The sequence below is a fragment of the Rhineura floridana genome, chromosome 3, assembly GCF_030035675.1.
Source record: "Rhineura floridana isolate rRhiFlo1 chromosome 3, rRhiFlo1.hap2, whole genome shotgun sequence".
Taxonomy (NCBI): Eukaryota; Metazoa; Chordata; class Lepidosauria; order Squamata; family Rhineuridae; genus Rhineura; species Rhineura floridana.
The window spans coordinates 26,497,930-26,516,620 of record NC_084482.1 but is presented as its reverse complement, the minus strand read 5'-3'; the positions used below and the strand labels follow the sequence as shown (position 1 = coordinate 26,516,620).

The 18,691-nt window shown below is 42.4% G+C and overlaps 1 protein-coding gene and 1 long non-coding RNA gene across 4 annotated transcripts in view; one reads left to right on the top strand and one right to left on the bottom strand.

The window, feature by feature from the left end:
* The window catches only part of CBX5 (chromobox 5), a 57,227-nt gene extending 38,960 nt beyond the window's left edge, over positions 1–18,267 (top strand). For all 3 annotated transcript variants that reach the window (XM_061615117.1, XM_061615114.1, XM_061615115.1), the window contains exons 4-5: positions 3,897–3,994; positions 10,808–18,267. In XM_061615117.1, the coding sequence (XP_061471101.1) occupies positions 3,897–3,994; positions 10,808–10,958 (249 nt within the window). In that variant the 3' untranslated portion in view covers positions 10,959–18,267. The remainder of the gene's footprint in view (positions 1–3,896; positions 3,995–10,807) is intronic.
* LOC133379573 (uncharacterized) lies at positions 875–3,341 on the bottom strand. The gene is made up of 3 exons (XR_009761208.1): positions 2,982–3,341; positions 1,205–1,362; positions 875–1,008 (listed from the first exon to the last, which is right to left on the bottom strand). It is a non-coding gene; the product is annotated as an uncharacterized LOC133379573 (long non-coding RNA).
* Positions 18,268–18,691: the final 424 nt, after the last annotated feature.

Here is an 18,691-nt window from a genome sequence, read left to right as displayed (position 1 = left end):
ACCAGCCAACATTTTAGCCAGCCATGCTCCTCTGCCTTTATTGGTTCCCAGTAGGCAGAAATTAACTTGGTGAAACTTTTTTTGCTTGTGAAAAGCTTCACTTAATATTGGCCTGTCAGCCATCTGTTGAAACATTTAGAAGCATGGCTAGCCACATTGTTAGTTGCCCGTTGTTCTGTCTGTTGCTGTGACAGCGCTGCCACCCATCCACATGGCATGCCACCAAAGGCAGGCATGCTGCTAAGTGCCCTTGCACAAACAACAAACGGTTATGCAGCCTTGCTTGCCAAGTTTCCAGAGGGTGTAATTAAATTAATAAACCCAGCACCTCATTACAGATTCACATGGTTTTTACCAATGGCTGGCCAAATGCAGTGCATCTGTTGGGATGCAGGTGAAAACTGGGCGTCACCTAATATAAACGTGGGGTGAAATGTGGTTTGTGAGGGAAGAAAGGTACGTTTTGGAAGACATAGGAATAACTGCCCCAGATACACTGGCTGGAGCATGGCTTACTTTTGCCAGTTACCGTTGGTGGGTTAGCAGGGGTTATTTCTGCTGCTCTTCTTTCTGTGGTTGTAGCAGATTATCAGCTTCTTCCACCCAAACTGCAGTAGTGCTATTGCCCATTAGCAGAATCAGTGCTCATGTGCCATCTTGGGACACACATGACTGCTCTTCTCCTTGTTTCTGGGGGAGGTAGAAATGAGGACAAGCTGATTGTTGAAAGCATCAGCAGGAGACAGGAAATAAGGGGGGTTATGTTGGAATGCATCTTTTTCCCCCTTTTTTTTCTTTGAAGTATCGGATAAATAAGGGACAGGACAAATTCTAAATGCACTAATGGAGTGTTTAATTGAGAGTTGCAAGCAAAAGGGAACTAACGGAGCATTATTCCTCAGAATGTCAAGGGCCTGCCCCTGAGCACTTTCCATCTGTCACCTTCTCTCCTGGAAGGGCTCCTTCTCAGCCCTGGAAGAAGGGCTCTCAGACTTCTTTATGGTAAGCCTTTGTCAGAAGCACAAAAAAGTAAAGATTAGGAGCTCAGTTGGCTGTACTTCCTTTTTGGAAAGCCAATATGGGGTCATAGTGGATGAAGTACAGAATTTGGATGACAGAGTACCTGGGGTCACTTCCCTCCTTGACCATGAAGCTCACTAGATGGCTTTGAGCAAGTTACTCAACTTCTCTTAGCCTAACTTACCTTGCAGGGTTCTTTTAAGGATAAAGTGAGATGGCAGCATGTGTGCTGCGTTGAGCTCCCTGGAGGAACTGCAGAATGTAAATGTGATGAGCAGACAGGGAGCAGGAATATAAATATTCAGACACACAGTCCCATCCCAGAGTTTAGGGTGGTGACAGCTGAAAAGAAAGATTATTTACAACATTTAAAATATATAACAGATAAAATATATCTCATGAAAATCTCATATTGGCTTGACCTAGCCACTGAAACCACATCACAAGAGGAGTTTGCTGTGGTGGAGCACTATTAATTTTCTCTCTGTGTATATGCTCTGGTTATCAAAAATTGGTGCGCCAATGATACATGCTGATTCTAGGATCTACACTTGACCCCATGGTGCCCTTTCAGGGAGAGGAACACAGGGACACCTCTGAAAAATAGGTAGAGGTTTGTGTGATATAAGGAATCCCATATCTCAAATCAAGACTTTTCTGTTTGTTGCTGTGTGTTCAGTGCAACATTAGTTGGCCCACTGGATTGTTGTTTTTCTATATATTGTTATTTTTCCTGCTTTTCTCACCTTGTTCTAAGCCACTCTGGGAGTTCTATCGAAGAGTGGCATAAAAATTATTTAAATATGATCAGTGTATGACACTTTCTGAGATGACAGCAATTTTATAGAGTAAAATTAAAAAAATGCTGATTGGGAAGGCAAGGTGAGACAGGATTGAGTGTCTGTCTCAGTTCCAGCCCAGACTACTTTTTAACATACTTAGGTAATCTAAGGTGAAACTACATATGATAGGGGATGGGGCCTGTGTGTCTAAACATGGATCTCTTCCAGTCATATGTAAGGTGGGTCGGGTTGTGGAATTTTAAAGCACAAAAGGAACATGGAGGGGAGGGAAGTGAATCCTCCTCATCTGCTACTCCCTCAGTCGATATCAGAGCTTGGCTGTGGGAAAATTGACCAAGGGGCTCAGACAAGGGAGGCTTCAGCACCTCCCCTATGCACATGCCCTTTGGATCTAAATCCCCCCTCCCACTGCTTTTCATTTGATTGGTGCAGATCCATATTTAAATCATGAGTCTGCTGCTGTCATGTGTAGCTTGGCCCTTACCCTGAACCATCTGCTGTTGTCTGCTAACACAGACTTTGTCCTGTACTGGCCCGTACCATGGGTGTTTTACAGTTTGTAACAAATAACAATAGCTACTGAGAAGACACTGTCCAGTTATTGCTCTGCACAAGAGAATCTCTTAGGACAACAGATCTTTACTTTAAAACAGCTATTCTTTCCGATCAGGCAGTTGGGAGTTGTAATTGCTGTAGATCTTAGGGTGCCAAGTTATTACAACAGCCATTGGCACTTTTGAGATTCGGGTTTTTTTAAAAATGCCATATACATACTGTTGAATTACATACTTATTTTAAGGGCTTAGTGCTCTTAATGGCTAGTTTTTACTTTGTGTTAAGCCCCCCACACCAACATTTTTGGGGGAATAGGGTGCTGCATTATGTATTACAATATTCCGCCCAGAGATTATCTTGATCTGGCCCTTTTGTGTGTTCAGTTTAAAATGTTTTTAGCTAAAGCCAGAAGTGAATGTTAGCCCAAGCTGTCCTGAATCACGAGTTTGGTCTGGACTTCTTATGCAATATTAAGAAGCTCAGAAATGAAGTGCTGTATTATGTTACATGATTTGTGAATTCATTAATTCCTCCAGGGTCCCCCTGTCACTAAGTGAGTTGGTTCAGTTCTGCTGCAGTCTGTGTCTCCCTTCCCCCACTTACCTTCAGCTATACATATATGAATAGTTAGATTAAAAAAAAATCTTTTCCCTTCTTCCTCTTCCTTTGGCAGTGGGCTTTAGTGCCTCGAAAAAAGCCAAGCTGTCTGCCTCTTTGTTAGTGCTTGGTCTGCATAGCCGCATCTGTGAGACAGTATGTGTAAGCAACAAATGTGTGGATCTCCAGCAGAATAGCGTGTGGCGTTGCTGCTGCAAAGCAGGGAGAACACTCTCGCACTCCAGGCTTGCAGCGACTGAAAGCTGTTACCAGCCTTCAGATGGTATGTGCAGAGGGAGCTGACCGACCCTTGTCTGGGGCCCCGGCGGTTTTAAGCTCTCTCGTTTGCAAACAAACAAAAAAAACCCAAACCAACTCCCCAAAAAAACCCAACTGCATGAATGGGACACACCCATTGACGGCACCGGCACAAAGACCTCAAGGACCGTGTGAGAGCCCGTAGAGGTGGTGCGCTCTGGAGCGGGGGAGGCATAGCAGGGATGGGGAGCCTTGGAAATCGCGAATGGCTGCTGCTACTGCTGCTGCAGCAGCTGCAAAGGCAAGATGACTTAATTCCCTAGATCTGCCCATCAGCTTCGCTAGCCCATTTTAATGGCGACTCTTCCCCCCCCCTTCAACTCCCCCAAACCTTTTAGGTTGCTTACCTTCCCTCCTTCCCAAGCATTTAATAAAATTGAGATGTTATGAACAATAAGAGAAGAAAAAAAGTTAGTAAGGCCTCTTCTCTCATCTGCTAATTACCATCAAGGCATGTACCACATCTGTTTATCACCTGGTTCTTAGTGCCCTTTGAAGCCCCTCTGCTTCATGGTTGAGAAAAATTAACAAATGGCCAAGGAACAGGAAGAAGAAAAATTTATTTGTAACTTCTTTCCTTCTTTCTTTTTTTCTTTCTATCAGAGCACCGATATTGCCAGGGGCTTTGAAAGAGGATTGGAGCCGGAAAAGATCATCGGAGCCACAGACTCCTGCGGCGATTTAATGTTCCTAATGAAATGGTGAGTGTGCTTTTTAAAAATACATTTTATAAATATTGACTCTGTGGTCTGTTTTTTCTGCTCTTGTATTCCTTCTTAAAACAGCCAGTAAATTACTAGAATAGTCTTGGGTGAGATGCCGTGATGAAATGGCCCAAGGATAGTCGTTCATTCCCTGCTGTGGCTTTGTTCTCCCTCTGCTTGGTAAAATGCTGTCCACCCGGAGCTTGTATATCTTGCTCTGCAACATACACAAGCCCCGTCCGTCTCCAGTTCCATCCCATGTGTGTGTCCCCCCCCCCCATAGCACAGGAAATCCTTCTAGAAAGGTTTTGACTTGCCTCTTGTTTTTGCTCCTGGGCTTATCTCAGTTGGAAGCCTCTCTGGGCACAGAGAGAGAGAGAGAGAGAGAGAGAGAGAGAGATGGCTGTTCAGCATATGCAGCAGCAGCAGCCCCTCCCCCACCACCAGCAGAAACAAAGAGCTGTGAGCCTGCCTGGCTTATCTGTCTGGCAGAGGTTATAACACAGCTGTGTTCAAATGAACTGCCTTTTGCTCCACAACCTCCCTCTGCACCTCCCCCTCCCCTCTATCCCACCAGGTTTCCATATTGGGGGAGCTATCTTACTGCAGCGGAGATAATAAGCCCTTGTCCTGCTGTGCTTTCTCTAAAGCTAGCTGAATTGAGATGGATAGTTCCTGCTCCTCACAAGGCAGAATGGAGGGAAGAGAGCCAGCTGCGCACAGCTCTTTGGAGGAGGGGGTTGGAGGGAACACAAATGCAGGGACATGGAGAAATTGGTGGTTTTACCACACCTTGGTTCATTTTACTATGTGACCAGATGCCCAGAGTGGTGAGTGAACAGCGCCAGGGGCATTTTCTGGCGCTTCTTGGTCGTGGAAATACTCTGCCATACTACTCTGCAATATGCAGTAAGGCTTACAATCCCCAATTGGAGAACTTCACCTGTGATGAACAATTACTGTTTTAAAAAATGGTTTCATATAGGAGGGCCAAGTCTGATAGTAGTTTGATCCCAGGTGATGCATCAAAAGGAGGTTTGGTGCATACAGTGATTGATAGCTTCTGAATATCCAAGCTTGTCATTTCCAGATCACCTGAATTCTGAAGGGCAAGAAATCTGTTCAATGAGACTAATGCTTTACAGATTAACATGACAATATTTTATATGCTATCTTGAATGTGCAAGGTTCTTTACAGTACTTCATATCATTCAACCCTGTTGAACTGTTTTGCTGCTGTTGCTGTTTGGTACAACCAAATCTTCCCCTGGACCACATTTGCTCTTAGCAGGGTGAATTAATTACTGCAAAAGAACCTAATCTCTTAGACAGTGAGAGTAATCTCTGTTGTAAAACATTGCAGAAACAGATTGTGAAGTTTAACTATACCAATTTTAATTACTCTGTACTGTGCGTTAGATCACTTTTTAATCTTACCTTTGCAACTAACATCACAGTGCTCATTAATGAAATGTGTTATCTGGGTTTTAAACTAATTTTACTGAATTAAGGTTGAAATCCTATACTCAGTTACTTGGGAGTAAGCCCCACTGAACTCAGTGGGACTTAATTCTGAGTAGATGCATATAGGGTTCCACTGTACATTTACCTAGATTGATATATTATAAAACTTGAATAAGACTTCTGTTTTGAGGATCTTCTTGGGAAAGGCAATCGCTTACAGACTAATAAACACCAGCTTTGATGTCATTAGGAAAAGCCATATTTAAATATTTCATTTTTCATCAGATACAGAAATATGGACTACTCCCTTATTCAGTATTCTAATAAAAGACAAGTTCTAGGCCCACTACTATTGTACAGTCCAAGCTTAAAACATTTTTGCACTGATTTTCATTGAGCATTATCAACTTCATTTGCTCATGACTGTAATGAAAACCATTGCCATCCAGAGTGTAACTGTCTGCAAATGTTGAGTAAAAACCTGCAAGCAAAAGCTGTCTGTAAATTTCTCTTATCAAATGTGGTACAGGATGGAGCCAGCACAGCTGGGAAATCTCCACAGTGGCAGATTATTGGAGAGTTCTGGTCCCAGGGTATTTGGTTATTATTCCTTCTCATTAATACTCTTGTGTATGTACAGTACCTTACAAAAGTAATCAGACCCCTGACCAAAGCTCTCATATTACTGAATTACAAATGGTACATGGTAATTTAGTTCTGTATGATATTGTATTTTGAAATACTGAGACTCAAAGTCACTTATTGTAAGGTGATGTTAGTTTTATGTTGGGAAATGGTTGTAAGAACATAAAAAACAGAAACATGTTGCTTGCATAAGTAGTCAACCCCTGTGCTGCGGAAGCTCCCAGTTTACACAGATGAAAGAAATTGCCCTGTTGAGGACACAATTACCTTACCATTGGCCTCCACCTGTGAACCATTAAAGTTGCCATCACATTGTCAGGATAAAAACCCAACTGTTGAAGGATCATTGGTCAGGCTGGGAATCTGAAGGAAAATGAAGACCAAAGAGCATTCTAGAGAAGTGAGAGATAATGTAATACAAACGCATAGATGAGGAAAAGGGTACAAAATAATATCCAAGTGTTTGGATACTCCAGTGAGCACAGTTGGATCAATAATCAGGAAGTAGAAGCTGCATCACACCACCCAGGCACTGCGATGAAAAGGCCACCCCTCAAAACTCAGCACGTGAACAAGGAGGAGACTTGTGAGAGAAGCCACAGAGAGGCCAACAATCACTTGGAAGGAGCTACAGAGTTCAGTGGCTGGGAGTGGAGTAATGGTGCACCATTCAACCATATCAAGAGTTCTGCATAACACTGGCCTGTATGGGAGGGTGGCAAGAAAGAAGCCATTACTCAATAAGTACCATCTGAAAGCATGTCTGGAGTTTGCCAGAAAGTATGAGAGTGCCCCAGCTGCGATGTGGGAAAAGGTTTTGTGGTCAGATGAGACCAAGATAGAGCTTTTTGGCCAAAACTCAGAAGTGCTATGTGTGGTGCAAACCTAACACTGCCATGCCTCAAGACACACCATCCCTACAGTGAAGTGTGGTGGTGGCAGCATTATGCTGTGAGGATGCTTCTCACCAGAAGGGACTGGGCATATTGTTAAAATTGAAGGAAGAATGGATAGAGCAAAACACAGGGAAATACTGCAACAGAACCTGCTTCAGTCCACTAAAAAAGTGATGCTTGGGAGGAAATTCACTTTTCAGCAGGACAATGATCCCAAGCACAAGGCCAAAGCAACACTGGAGTGGCTCAAGAACAAAAAGGTGAATGTTCTACAGTGGCCCAGTCAAAGCCCTGATCTCAATCCCATTGAGAATCTGTGGCGCTCTTTGAAAATTGTGGTCCATAAGTGATGTCCAACCAACCTGAATGACCTGGAGCAAATCTGCAAAGAAGAATGGGCCGAAATCCTTCCAACACTGTGTGCCAAGCTGGTACATACCTACCCAAAAAAACTTAAAGCTGTTATTGCAGCGAAAGGTGGCTCTACCAAATATTAATGTGTGGGGGCTGAATACTTATACAAGCAACATGTTTCAGTTTTTTATGTTTCTTACAAACATTTCCCAACATAAAACCAATGTCACCTTACAATAACTGATTTTGAGTTTCAGTGTTTCAAAATAAAATACCATACAGAACAAAATTACACTGTACCATTTGTAATTCAATAATATGAGAGCATTGCTTAGGGGCCTGATTACTTTTGCAAGGCACTGTATATGGGTGGAGGTTAACTTGTGATGAAATCTTTTGCTTGATTGCACCAATTAATGGATTATAAAGTTTTTAGCCCTAATCTGTGTTATGTAGCCTTTAGTGGTAAATGTTGTATGATATGCCATGTCTAGTGGTAGGTGCTGCTGGCTGAATAGTTAAGTCAGTGGACTGTCTCTGTTGACGGTGAAATTGAAATGCAGACAAAGTCAATGAGCTGACTGAGACTTTGTCTACATTATGAGTTTATCTTGCATCAGCAGCTTTGTAATGCTTTTCTTGAAGGTTCAAGAATTGGTGCAGGTACCACCAGAAGATCTTAAACTTAAAACAAGGCTTAGAAAATATGAGTAAATGGACATTCAAGCTAATCCCCATATTTGTTTTCATTATTCTGGTATATTGGTCAAGCTGGATTGTCCTTTTGCTTATCTCCGTTTTGTACAAAATATGCTAGATTATAAGGCAAATTTATGTTTCATCTAGTTTACATAGTTGTCAGTTTCACAGTGTGATGTCTTCATTGGTTGTATGCAGCTCTCCCTAAAAATTTAAAACACAAAATATGTTTTAAAAATAGAGAGCCAGTGTGGTGTAGTGGTTAAAGGTGTAGGACTATGACCTGGGAGACCAGGGTTCGAATCCCCACATAGCCATGAAGCTCACTGGGTGACCTTGGGCCAGTCACTGCCCCTCAGCCTCAGATGGAGGCAATGGTAAATCCCCTCTGAATACCGCTTACCATGAAAACCCTATTTGTAAGGTTGCCATAAGTCGGAATCGACTTGAAGGCAGTACATTTTACAATGTACATACACGCACACAACTGCCCAAACCTCCCAAAAGAGTAAAGAAAGTAAGTGTGGGTGTCATTGGCCTTTTGGAGCCCAGCTTTGTAAATACTGCTGAATTGGCTTACTGTATCTCAACAGTTTTTTAAAGTAGGTGGTTACAAGTAGGCTGTGCCATCCCTGTCAGCCTTTGCAATGCAAGTGGCTTTCCCATCAACAAATGATAATGCGGACTATCGTGGCAGCCAAACGGTATGCTTCTAGAGATGCCAGACAACTGGGCACATTTTTGCACTTACCCCTGTTATGTGAAATGGGAAAGGAAGAAGTATATAGGGGTTCCCTGCTCACCTTTCCAAAACTAGGGCTGTCACCTTAGTCAACCATATGACTTTGAGATGATGATTTATTCATTCCATTTATCAGTTGTTCAGTAACAATAGTTCTTTGGGTGACATACAACCTAAAATTAAGGATTAATTTATCAGTTAAATTTTGCATATAGGTAAAACAATAGTTCTGAAGCAAGAAGCATACTTTCTTTGTTTTAGATCAAGGGTTGCTAACATGGTGCCCATGAGCACACATGTGCCTGCAGAGTCCTTCCTTGGTGCCAACAGGGTTCTCTTCCCCTTCCTCTCCGCCCGCTGAAATTAGGCTTGCAAGAAGCATTCTGTTGTAGCCAACAGAAAAGTGTGTGTCATCAGAGGCACATTTCTAATCAGAAGCTTTTTAATTGATTGATCTAACCAGTTAATTGATTAGATGTTGTACTCATACCTGAAATTGCATGGCTCCTAGAAAGAATGAGGGGGAGGCACCTCTCTGTGCTTCCTCTCCCTTGCTTCAGATTCTCTTGGTAGGAGAAGTGCACAGTGTCACTCCCTTTTGCAGTCCAACCTAAATCCCAAAGTCATCTCAAGGGAAGGGGCAGCAGCAGAATAAAGTGCATTTGTGTATCAATCAAGGCAGAAGATGGAGGAATGCAGAGATTTCTTTTTGAGTGTGAATAGAAGTTAGAACACCAGTGTTTACAAAGAGATGCACGGGATCCAGTTTCTCCAGTCTATATTGAAGTTGAGCGAGGATAAAAGTATTTCCTATTTGTTTAAGCTACTTGTGGAAAAAGAGTGAAAAAATAAGTGCTAAATAGAAGAATCCAGACTGGTGTTTTTTTCTTTCTCCCCGATACATACCTGTCCTTAGATCCAATAGATACATTTAAAATTTACTTGGAAATGATTTGTACTTGTTACAGTGCTTCTGTTTGATTTTTTATTTTTGTATGTTTAGATTATGGTGTTGTTAATAATTTCTATAGATGAATGTTGTTATTATGTATTATTAAGCATAATGAAGGATTAATGACATTACTTTTGTAATTTTTTTTAAAAAAAGAACACCAGTGTTACTCCAATAGTATTGGATTCACCAATTAAAGGCTCTTGGATTAAATTGGGCCCCCTGAGAGATGCCAGCCTGGTCCTCCAGTTGTGGGTCCAGAAGACAAAGGGCAACTGTGGTAAAATAAATGGCTCGCTGGCACCCCTCACTCTCCTCTCAGAGTCAGAACCAGTTGCTACATAATGAGGGCTGTCAGTCAGGTTTTTTTAAAAATAGCCTTTTAACCATCTGCCTTTTAATCAGTTCACTGTGATATTGGGGAAAATGTGAAATAAATTTAAAATGTCATGAACAAAAGCAATTGCTATTCATTAAAAGGCCACCTTTTATTTTATTTTCCTTCCCTTTTTACTAAAAGACACCAGGACCAAATCGCCTCAAAACTTGAAACAAGAGTGGTTTTAACTCAGTTTCACTGATTTAACATTGCTCCCACTAATAAATCAACTAAGGCTGCAATCCAGTACTGTACATGTCTACTCAGAAGTAAGCTCCATTGGGTTCAGGTAAGTGTGTATTGGATTGCAGCCTAAAGCTTCAGTTGATTAGTCTATTGACTATACCAGTTAATACTTGTGGCCCCCATGATAAGTATTACATGTGTATATTTTATTTATAAATTGCCTCTTGTTTGGGGGGGGAGGTTCCCATGATTTACAATCAATATACACTACACATACACACCTCAAGTAGGGTTCCAGTAGTTGTCTTTCCTCCTTGTCCCAGATTGTCAGCTTACATACATGCTTTCTCTTTTAGTCATACAGCTTCCTTCAGTCAGGTTATATGATCCCAGATTGCCATTCCTCTTCACATACCAAACTATTGGGTGGGATGTCGCTGTTTGATTAACTAGTGACCAGTCCTTCTTTTGTTGTCCTTGCTTACCTCTTCAGGAAAGACACGGATGAGGCTGACCTGGTTCTAGCGAAAGAAGCCAATGTCAAGTGCCCTCAGATTGTGATAGCGTTTTATGAAGAGAGACTGACCTGGCATGCATATCCAGAAGACACTGAAAACAAAGAGCGGGAAGCAGTGAAAAGCTAAAGTGGCCAGGGTCCTCTGTCCATCCATAGTTGTACATATCCACCCTCCCTTCCCCCCTGCCCAAACGCATCCATGACAATGTGCTTATTACTGTGCTCCACAGGAGAAATGTTGATATTGGTTGGTTTAGTCATAACATAAATGGTGTGTGAGTCATGTTCGGTTTCACTCCAAGAGATTGACATGCTATGTATATTCCTCCCTCCCCTTGTCTCTCAATCCGAAAAGAAAAGAAAAGAAAAGGTTCTCACTTTGAAAGCCCTCTTGGAACCTCCAGGCCATTTCCTCCCCTGCCTGGTTGTTACTTCTTCCTCATGTTGAGTATAATTGTTTCCCATTTGCCTAAAAGAGGGCTGTAAAAGTGATGGGAGGTACTGGCATTCTGGGAAGACCCGTCTGACTCAGCACACTCCTTGAATTCTGAGATTATCCAAATAACAGTCAAGCCAGGACTACATGGGGCTATTTCCAGTTGTTTTAAAAACTGCTGACATCTTGCTAGAATTGGGTTCCAGTATGCTGGACAGCAGTTCTCATCTTGACTCCTAGTGCTAGTCTCACTTGTTACCAGCCCCACTCATTCAACACTCTATTTTCTAGCTGCAGGGCAGGAATAGGTCATTTGGGAAGGCAAGCAGTAGAAACTAGTTAGCTGGTAAGGACAGTCTCCTCTTTTTTTCAGCCTATCTTTTCATGTAATCAAAATTCTGTATCCTACTACTCCCTCCCTCTTTGTTTATTTTAATCTTGTATTAACTGTGTGTTACATGGATATGAGCGTAGCAGCCCATCCAAATTTTGTGCCATACTTGAGATCCTTCTCTGTTAGGGCTGTTCCAAAAATGCCCAAAAATTGTGGTTCCAAAATTAATTTCTTTCTGGGCTCTGTTGTCATTAGGATGACCCCTTAGGTGCTTCTTCAGATGTGGCTGGCGTCCCGGATATAATAACCTCTGTTGGAGGATCTGCCCCTTTATTTCCATCATTTTACCCGGTGCATGTGTGTGTGTGTATGCGTGTGTGTATTTTTAAGGAAAACAGCCGGAGGAGCTGCCTCATATGAACATGCTTTGCTTTCAAGCACCTGATTGTACATTGCACCCTGATCTAGAAAGGTTCAGGAGAGGCATGAGTTGTTCTGGACTGACATTTATTGTTCACTTTGGCTGCCACCTGAACAGTATCCCATTTTTCTGCACCAGCAATGTGGCAGCTAAATGATTCCATGTTGAGGGTGTTGGGGTTGCTAACACTAAGAAGTCATTTCAGCAGTTGCATTTCCCTTCTTGTTCCATATGGTGAGTGGCTGGAGGACCAAGTCACAGAAAGCAGGTAGTGGAATCCCTTTCCTTAGTGCCCTTTCCTCATGACAATGCCCATGCATGTTTTTTGACATGGAATGTCTGTGTTGTGTAGTATAGGTAGGATTTTAGGGCCCTTTAGAGTTTGATGCTGGCTAATATTTTCATCTTCACTTTCCCTCATTGCAGATGGATTTTGGTGTAACTCCTGGCAATAAGGCAAAGCTGAAAGTATTAACACTTATATGTCATCAGCTGAGTTTTTGGATGCCAGAGGGGAGCTGAGCATCGTACATTCTGGCAATAGACTTGATGGGAGCATGCAAAAGGATCAGTTTGAAATGGGTTAGGCTTCTAACTGTGGAACTGAAATGTCACCAGTCCTTCCGTTGCCTTCAAATCTCCTTTCAGGGACTGGGACTTGGCTCTTTTGCTGCCCACCCACCCACCCACCCCTGCTGTCCGAGCCACTTTCTTCTTGCTTTTTATAGGGATAAGGTGTGTTTCCACCAATGCAAATCCATGTCTGGTGCCAGTCTTTGGTTCAGTTTTGCATTGTGAACTTTTTAGCTTCCTCTTTTTTCTACAGCAGACAATCAAAGCGATTCTGCGATGCATCATTCCATGCGATGCTTCCATATTCTGAGTCCCGTCACTCTTTCAGGAATCACTGCTTCTGGGTGGTTTGGATATGGCATGGTGACAAGAGTTTGTGCTGCCCCTAGTGACTCCTGTGATATTAAGGGACTTTCCCATCACCAGCACTGTTAACTTTTGTTAAATGCCAGCACAAGAGGCACTTTTTCAAAGTTCCTCCGGCTTGGTTGCTGGATGTTGTCATGTCAACTGTATTGGGACAAAAAACAGTTTTATTAAAAAAAGTGTGATGTTTGGGCAGGTTCCCAAAATAAGTTCTGGCACCTAGTCTGGAAACCTGTATTACATCTGATCTACCTTTCAGAGATTTTGAGGATGTATATCTGGCCACCAGGACTTGTACAACCCATGCAGCTTCACCAGTGAGACTTTGCTATAACTGAACAGGCAAGCTTCCGTTGTCTGCTTCTCTACTATCTAAGAGCGTACTAGTGCCTTTTGGTGCTTGTGAAGTTGATGAGCTAAATGTTGGTGTTGACAACTTTCAGAGGAGTTTTCTCTGTCCTCATATTTGAATGGGTTTCTGCAGGATGGAATTACTTTTTGAGTAATGAGGCAAATGGGTAGAGTCGTGTTTTAATGTCTCTCTTTTAAGTCCTTGCTTGGCATGTGTAAGTCATCTGTGAAATTGCTGAAAGAGATAGATGAAGGTGCTGAACTTGTAGAGATCGGTAGACCTGTAGCCCCTGCACTTCCTGGCTCCTGTCTGAAAGCCACCATATGTTGCAGAAGCACAACAGAGATACGAAGAACAATCCTATCTGTAGTATCTTTATAGTGACTTACCTTCACTTGCCTGGCATTGAATGCTGTGTGTGTGTCTGCATTCGTTTGGTGATGAACCTACAGCGCTTGAGCCCTATTGATGTCCTTATTGAGTCCTCTAGCTTTTCTTAATTTTGACTCCACTGCCTTTTTTGTGTTTTAGAATTTTTTTCACTCACTCCCCAAACACAGACATGCCGCGCTGGGAGAACACAGCAGCTACTAAACAGCATTTGAGAGGAAAGATGGATTTAATAGTCTGCTTGGTTTTGGTCTGACTCTGCACCACTTAATCACTTGAAGAGTTCTTTGAGAAAGATGACTCCTGTAAGTTCTGCTTTTTGCATATGGGTATTTTAAAGGGAAAAACTTTCCCTTCCCCCCCCCCATGTCCCCAGATGGAAAGCGCAATTCGTTCAGTGGTCTTATTTTTATTTTGCTGTTATTATTAGCAATCTGTTTGAATTGAAGCAGCAGGAAAAATAAAACCCCTGAATGATCCAAATGCTTTTGCACCTGAAAGAATTTAAGGCATTAGGTAGCATTAGGTTGGCCACCTCACATGGTGGTTGTGACTCATTATAGTTTCTGCCTGCTACTTAGCAAATGGGTTTGGGGGGAGAATGTGGAGTAGGAGCCAGGAAAAGTAGCATCTGAAAAGGCAACATTGAAATCTGGCTGCCCTTGATCAGGTAGCAAGCGCAGAACCCCATTTCATTTCAGAGCCGTTTTTTCTCCCCTTGGAACGCAGACTGCCCAGTTTTGGCCCTTTCCCGTTTTTTAGAGTAGGCTGCTGCATCTTACTGTTTGCCATGATTTACCTCCACTTTGTCTGAAATTTGGAGAAGTGGAAAAAAGCAAAGAGGAGGTATCTGGAGTCCACAATAAGGTTCCACATCTGAGCCCCTGATGGGGCAGAAACTTTGAATGATTTGCAGTCTGCTGTTTGAGGTGTCTTTCCTGTGCTGCAGTCTTAGGGAATAAAGTCTAAGCCAGCCTTTCCCAACCTTTGGGTCCCCAGATGTTGCTGGACTACAATTCTTATCATTCCAGACCATGCTGGCTGGGGCTGATGGGAGCTGTAGTTCAGCAACATCTTGGGAACTTAGAGGTTGGGAAAGTCTGGTCTAAGCTATCTAGACTGAAAGTTTCCACATTGTGACCAGCTTCTTTAGCTTCTTGGAGCCAAGGTAAGTGAACCAGTCAGTGTTATGTCAAGGTAGGGTGGTCAGGTGCAAAAGAGAAGTGGGCTCCTGCACCTTTTAATGGCTGTGTAGAAGAGGGCATCTTCAGACAAACCATACCTGCTGAAATTCATTCCACACAACTGTTAAAGGTGCCGGATCCCTGTCCTCCTGTACACCAGGCCACCCTGCCAGTAGATTGCAGGCTAAATAAGAGACCTTTCTCTTCTTAAGATTAATTGAGGAACTAGTTCCCAGATCCTCTAAAAATCCCTGCAGTCCCACTGGATCAAACTGTGCTTCTCTCTCTTCTTGTTACTGTAAATAAAAATTGTCGGAGAAGACAAGAGTGTTAAGAGCACTGGATGCACATCTTCTCTTTAACCTCCACTCTACTGCAGCATAAACACTATCCCAGAGATCACCAAACCTTTTAGACCAGGGGGAACATTTTGAATGTTGAGAGAGTGCTGTGGGTGCCAGGCACAAAATGGCTGTCAAGAGTGCACGGCATAAACACAAGGCTGGGCATAATGGCACAGCAGGAGACATACAAAAACCTCTGCAAAATTTTCTCATTTTTCATTTGCCATTTGGGCAGGGGTTTCTTTAACATCCATCTGTGCTTATTCTATAGTAGTATTTGCAGAAAATAACTTGTAGGAACGATTAGGTCCATCACCAGACACATACATCCTGGTTGCTAGGTAAAAAGGAAGGGCAAGCTACAGAGATTCCAAGGACTACTAGAAAATTAGAAGCAAGAAAAGTGCACTAAAGGGGAGGGAAAAACAGAAGTTCTTTAGGAACACAAGGATTTGTGTTGCCTGGTGTTGAAAAAACTCACTTATCAATCACAGATCTGACTTCACTCATTGGCTAAAAACACTGAAAGGTTTCACAGAAATTGCATAGAAGGTGCTTGTACATCTTGCTTCATAACTTCCTTTCTAGAAGGGGTAGAGACTTTTTTTAAAATGAAAGCTCAGAGTCAGGGGCACCTGCCTGTGAGCAACAGTGGAGACCTTCCCAGGTGCAGTGGCATCCATGAGCAGCGGGTTGGTGACTCCTCCACGCACACACACAAGCTGCTGCTAGTAGAGGTTTCTATCTGCAGCTGAAAAGATTTCTGGTGAATATAAGCACTTGTGTGTTAAGCTAAAAAGAAAGCAAATACGTCTGTTAGGGAAATTGGTATTTGATAATACCATTGTCTAAGAGTATTTTAATATTAAAGCCACCTTTAGCTAAACACACTAGAACTTCCCTTTCTTGCAAGTATTTGTGCTGTGATTTCTCAGAGGTGTGCTTGTGTGTTTTTAAAGGTCTCATGCAGTTTCTGGGGGGAGGAAAGGTAAAATAACTAGGATGCCATCCTGCCTTTCTTCCCACTTCTTATTTTTTGGATACACTGTTAGTCTGTGGCAGCATACAACCCTCTCCTCGGTTGGACATTTGCTGTGGTGCTCCTTGCCAAGCTAAACATACCCACAAAATGGGTTAGCTGCCTTTTAGTCTTCTCAGTAGGCATAAATGTAAAGAAACATTCACAAGTTTCACAATGTGAACTGATGCTATGCCCTGTTCAGAAAGGCTTTTTTAAAAAGTTCTAACTATGCCCAAACCATGGCCAGATTCCTATGTACCAGAAAAGGGGAAATACACCTCCCCCCCCCCCGTTTCCTCACATCAGCTGAACATCCTGCAAGATATGTAAAACTAGCCAGCTGATTCTAAACATCTAGGATCTCTAAGCCATTCATGCTGCATTTAGGTGGTTTCTGAACTGATCCCACCTCCTCATTCTTTGGCTCCTGGTCTTAATGTTTCAGTGGCAAAACAAAGCATTTTGATGTTAGCTTTTTTGGTGTCTTATATTTGGAAGTTGTGGGAAGTGTACGTGTGATGAGTTGTTCGGGGAGAAGGTTTGAATTTTGAGATCTTGGCTTTCATCATAGGTTTGTAACTGTTTTATGTGTATATGTGTTGTTGGGGCTTTAAAAATCTAGATTTTTTTCTTTTTAAATTGGGTACTTCCTCTCTGTATTCATCATGGATTAAGTTCATGGTGAGACATTCAATTTGCAGGTGCAGTCTTCTGACACATCCTCTTCTTAGCACACTGTCAAAAAATGAATTGTTACTCTAGTTGCCTAGAAGAATGAAATAAAATTCAGAGAGAGAGAATTAATTTTGTTTTAATTAAACTCATTAATTTTTTGATTAACAGTCTAATTTTTACCTGGGGTGGCATCTAAATCTAATCTTGGCTGTATGGGCTCAGGGCTGTAATGACACTCTGTCTCCTCCCATCAGTGGGAAACAGCGAAGTAGGCAGCAGGAGGAGGAGAGATGCCATGCATCTGTCTAGCATGATCTGAATGTTCTTGGATCCTTAACACTGGACATGCCTTTTGTTTGAAATGTGTGAACCGGCACATTAGGTTTTACCTGCAGCTTTTGCCATAACTGTAGTGTTCGCAACTTGCTACTTAACTCATGGCAGAATAGTAGTCGGTGTTTTAGCTGTAGAGATTCCTGTTCCTGAAGCCTCTTTAAAAGGCACTTTAACCATTTTGAGCTAGATCCTGAACTTCTAGTGCCAGATCTGAGATTCTTGTTTCCACGACACAAAGGGCACAATTCATGTAACAATGAATTTTAGCTGCACAAGAGAGACATCCAAGACAAGACCTCACTTCAAAATCCAAAACCCAGATTTCTTTTTCTTTGAGAACCAGCTTATAAGTCTGGTTTGCTTGTGGTTGAGTGCTTTTTCTTTTTTTCACCCTGCCTGGATGCAACCATCCTTTGGGCAGATAAAGTTGCCTGAATTGTTCACAACATATTGAAGCCTGATGTGAAGCCTTCAGAGAGAGGCATGTAAAGTTGTAGCTTTTGCTTGTGGCAAACAATTCAAGTAACTTTGGTTGGATCCAGCAGAAGAACAAGCCCAATCGCATGCAGAGTAGTTGTGTGAAAGGACCTTGAGAGTTTGCAGCTAAGAAACCGTGTTTGGCAAGGAAATGAAATGCGTCAAGGTGCAACTTGGTCAGTGTTAAAGTTTAAAGAATATTGGATGGAGGCTTTACTGGGGTGATGTGTCAACTCTCCCCTTCCAACCACAGTTGCCTACTGCCATCCACAACAAGTTGTTGATGAACTTTTGGTTGTGTGTGAGTGAGTGAAGCTCCCTTTTTGGTGACATTTTAGCCAAGCCCTTTGATTCTCAACTAATGTATGTTATGCTGGTTTTTAAAGTGTGAAAATGATTTTTAAAATAAGGAGCTATTTGTCGTACAGTTTGACATGTTACAAACAAACCTTTCTCCTCTGCCCTGTGTTCCTCATCCCCACTCTTTCATACTTCTTGTATTGGTTCTAATAAATGGTTACTTTTCAGTACAGGCTATTGTCCCTTTTGTTGTAGCCTCTCCAGCCTCTGCTTTTGAATCTTGGTTGCTGGACAGATCTTGAAACTTTACCAGAGAGGAATAATAATGGAGGAATCCATCAACAGCACAGAAGTGCTGGTATGAGCAGAACTGGTTGCTTCTTCCATCATAGCTGAAACCTGTGGCCACCATATTATATATGCCAGTGGTCTTCAGCTTTTTGAGAAGTTTGCATTTTTAAACCTTTCCCTTCCTCTCTGAGGCTTTTCTGTTTCCTCTCTCTTGCAGCCAAGCCAGGACTTCTGCATTGACTGCTGATGCATTAGTGCCTCATGGCAGCCATTTTAGATTCCACACAGATTGGGCATGGGTCTCTTTTTTACCCATACTTTCCTTACCATTGGTGACAGGGGAAGAAAGAAGCTGGCAGC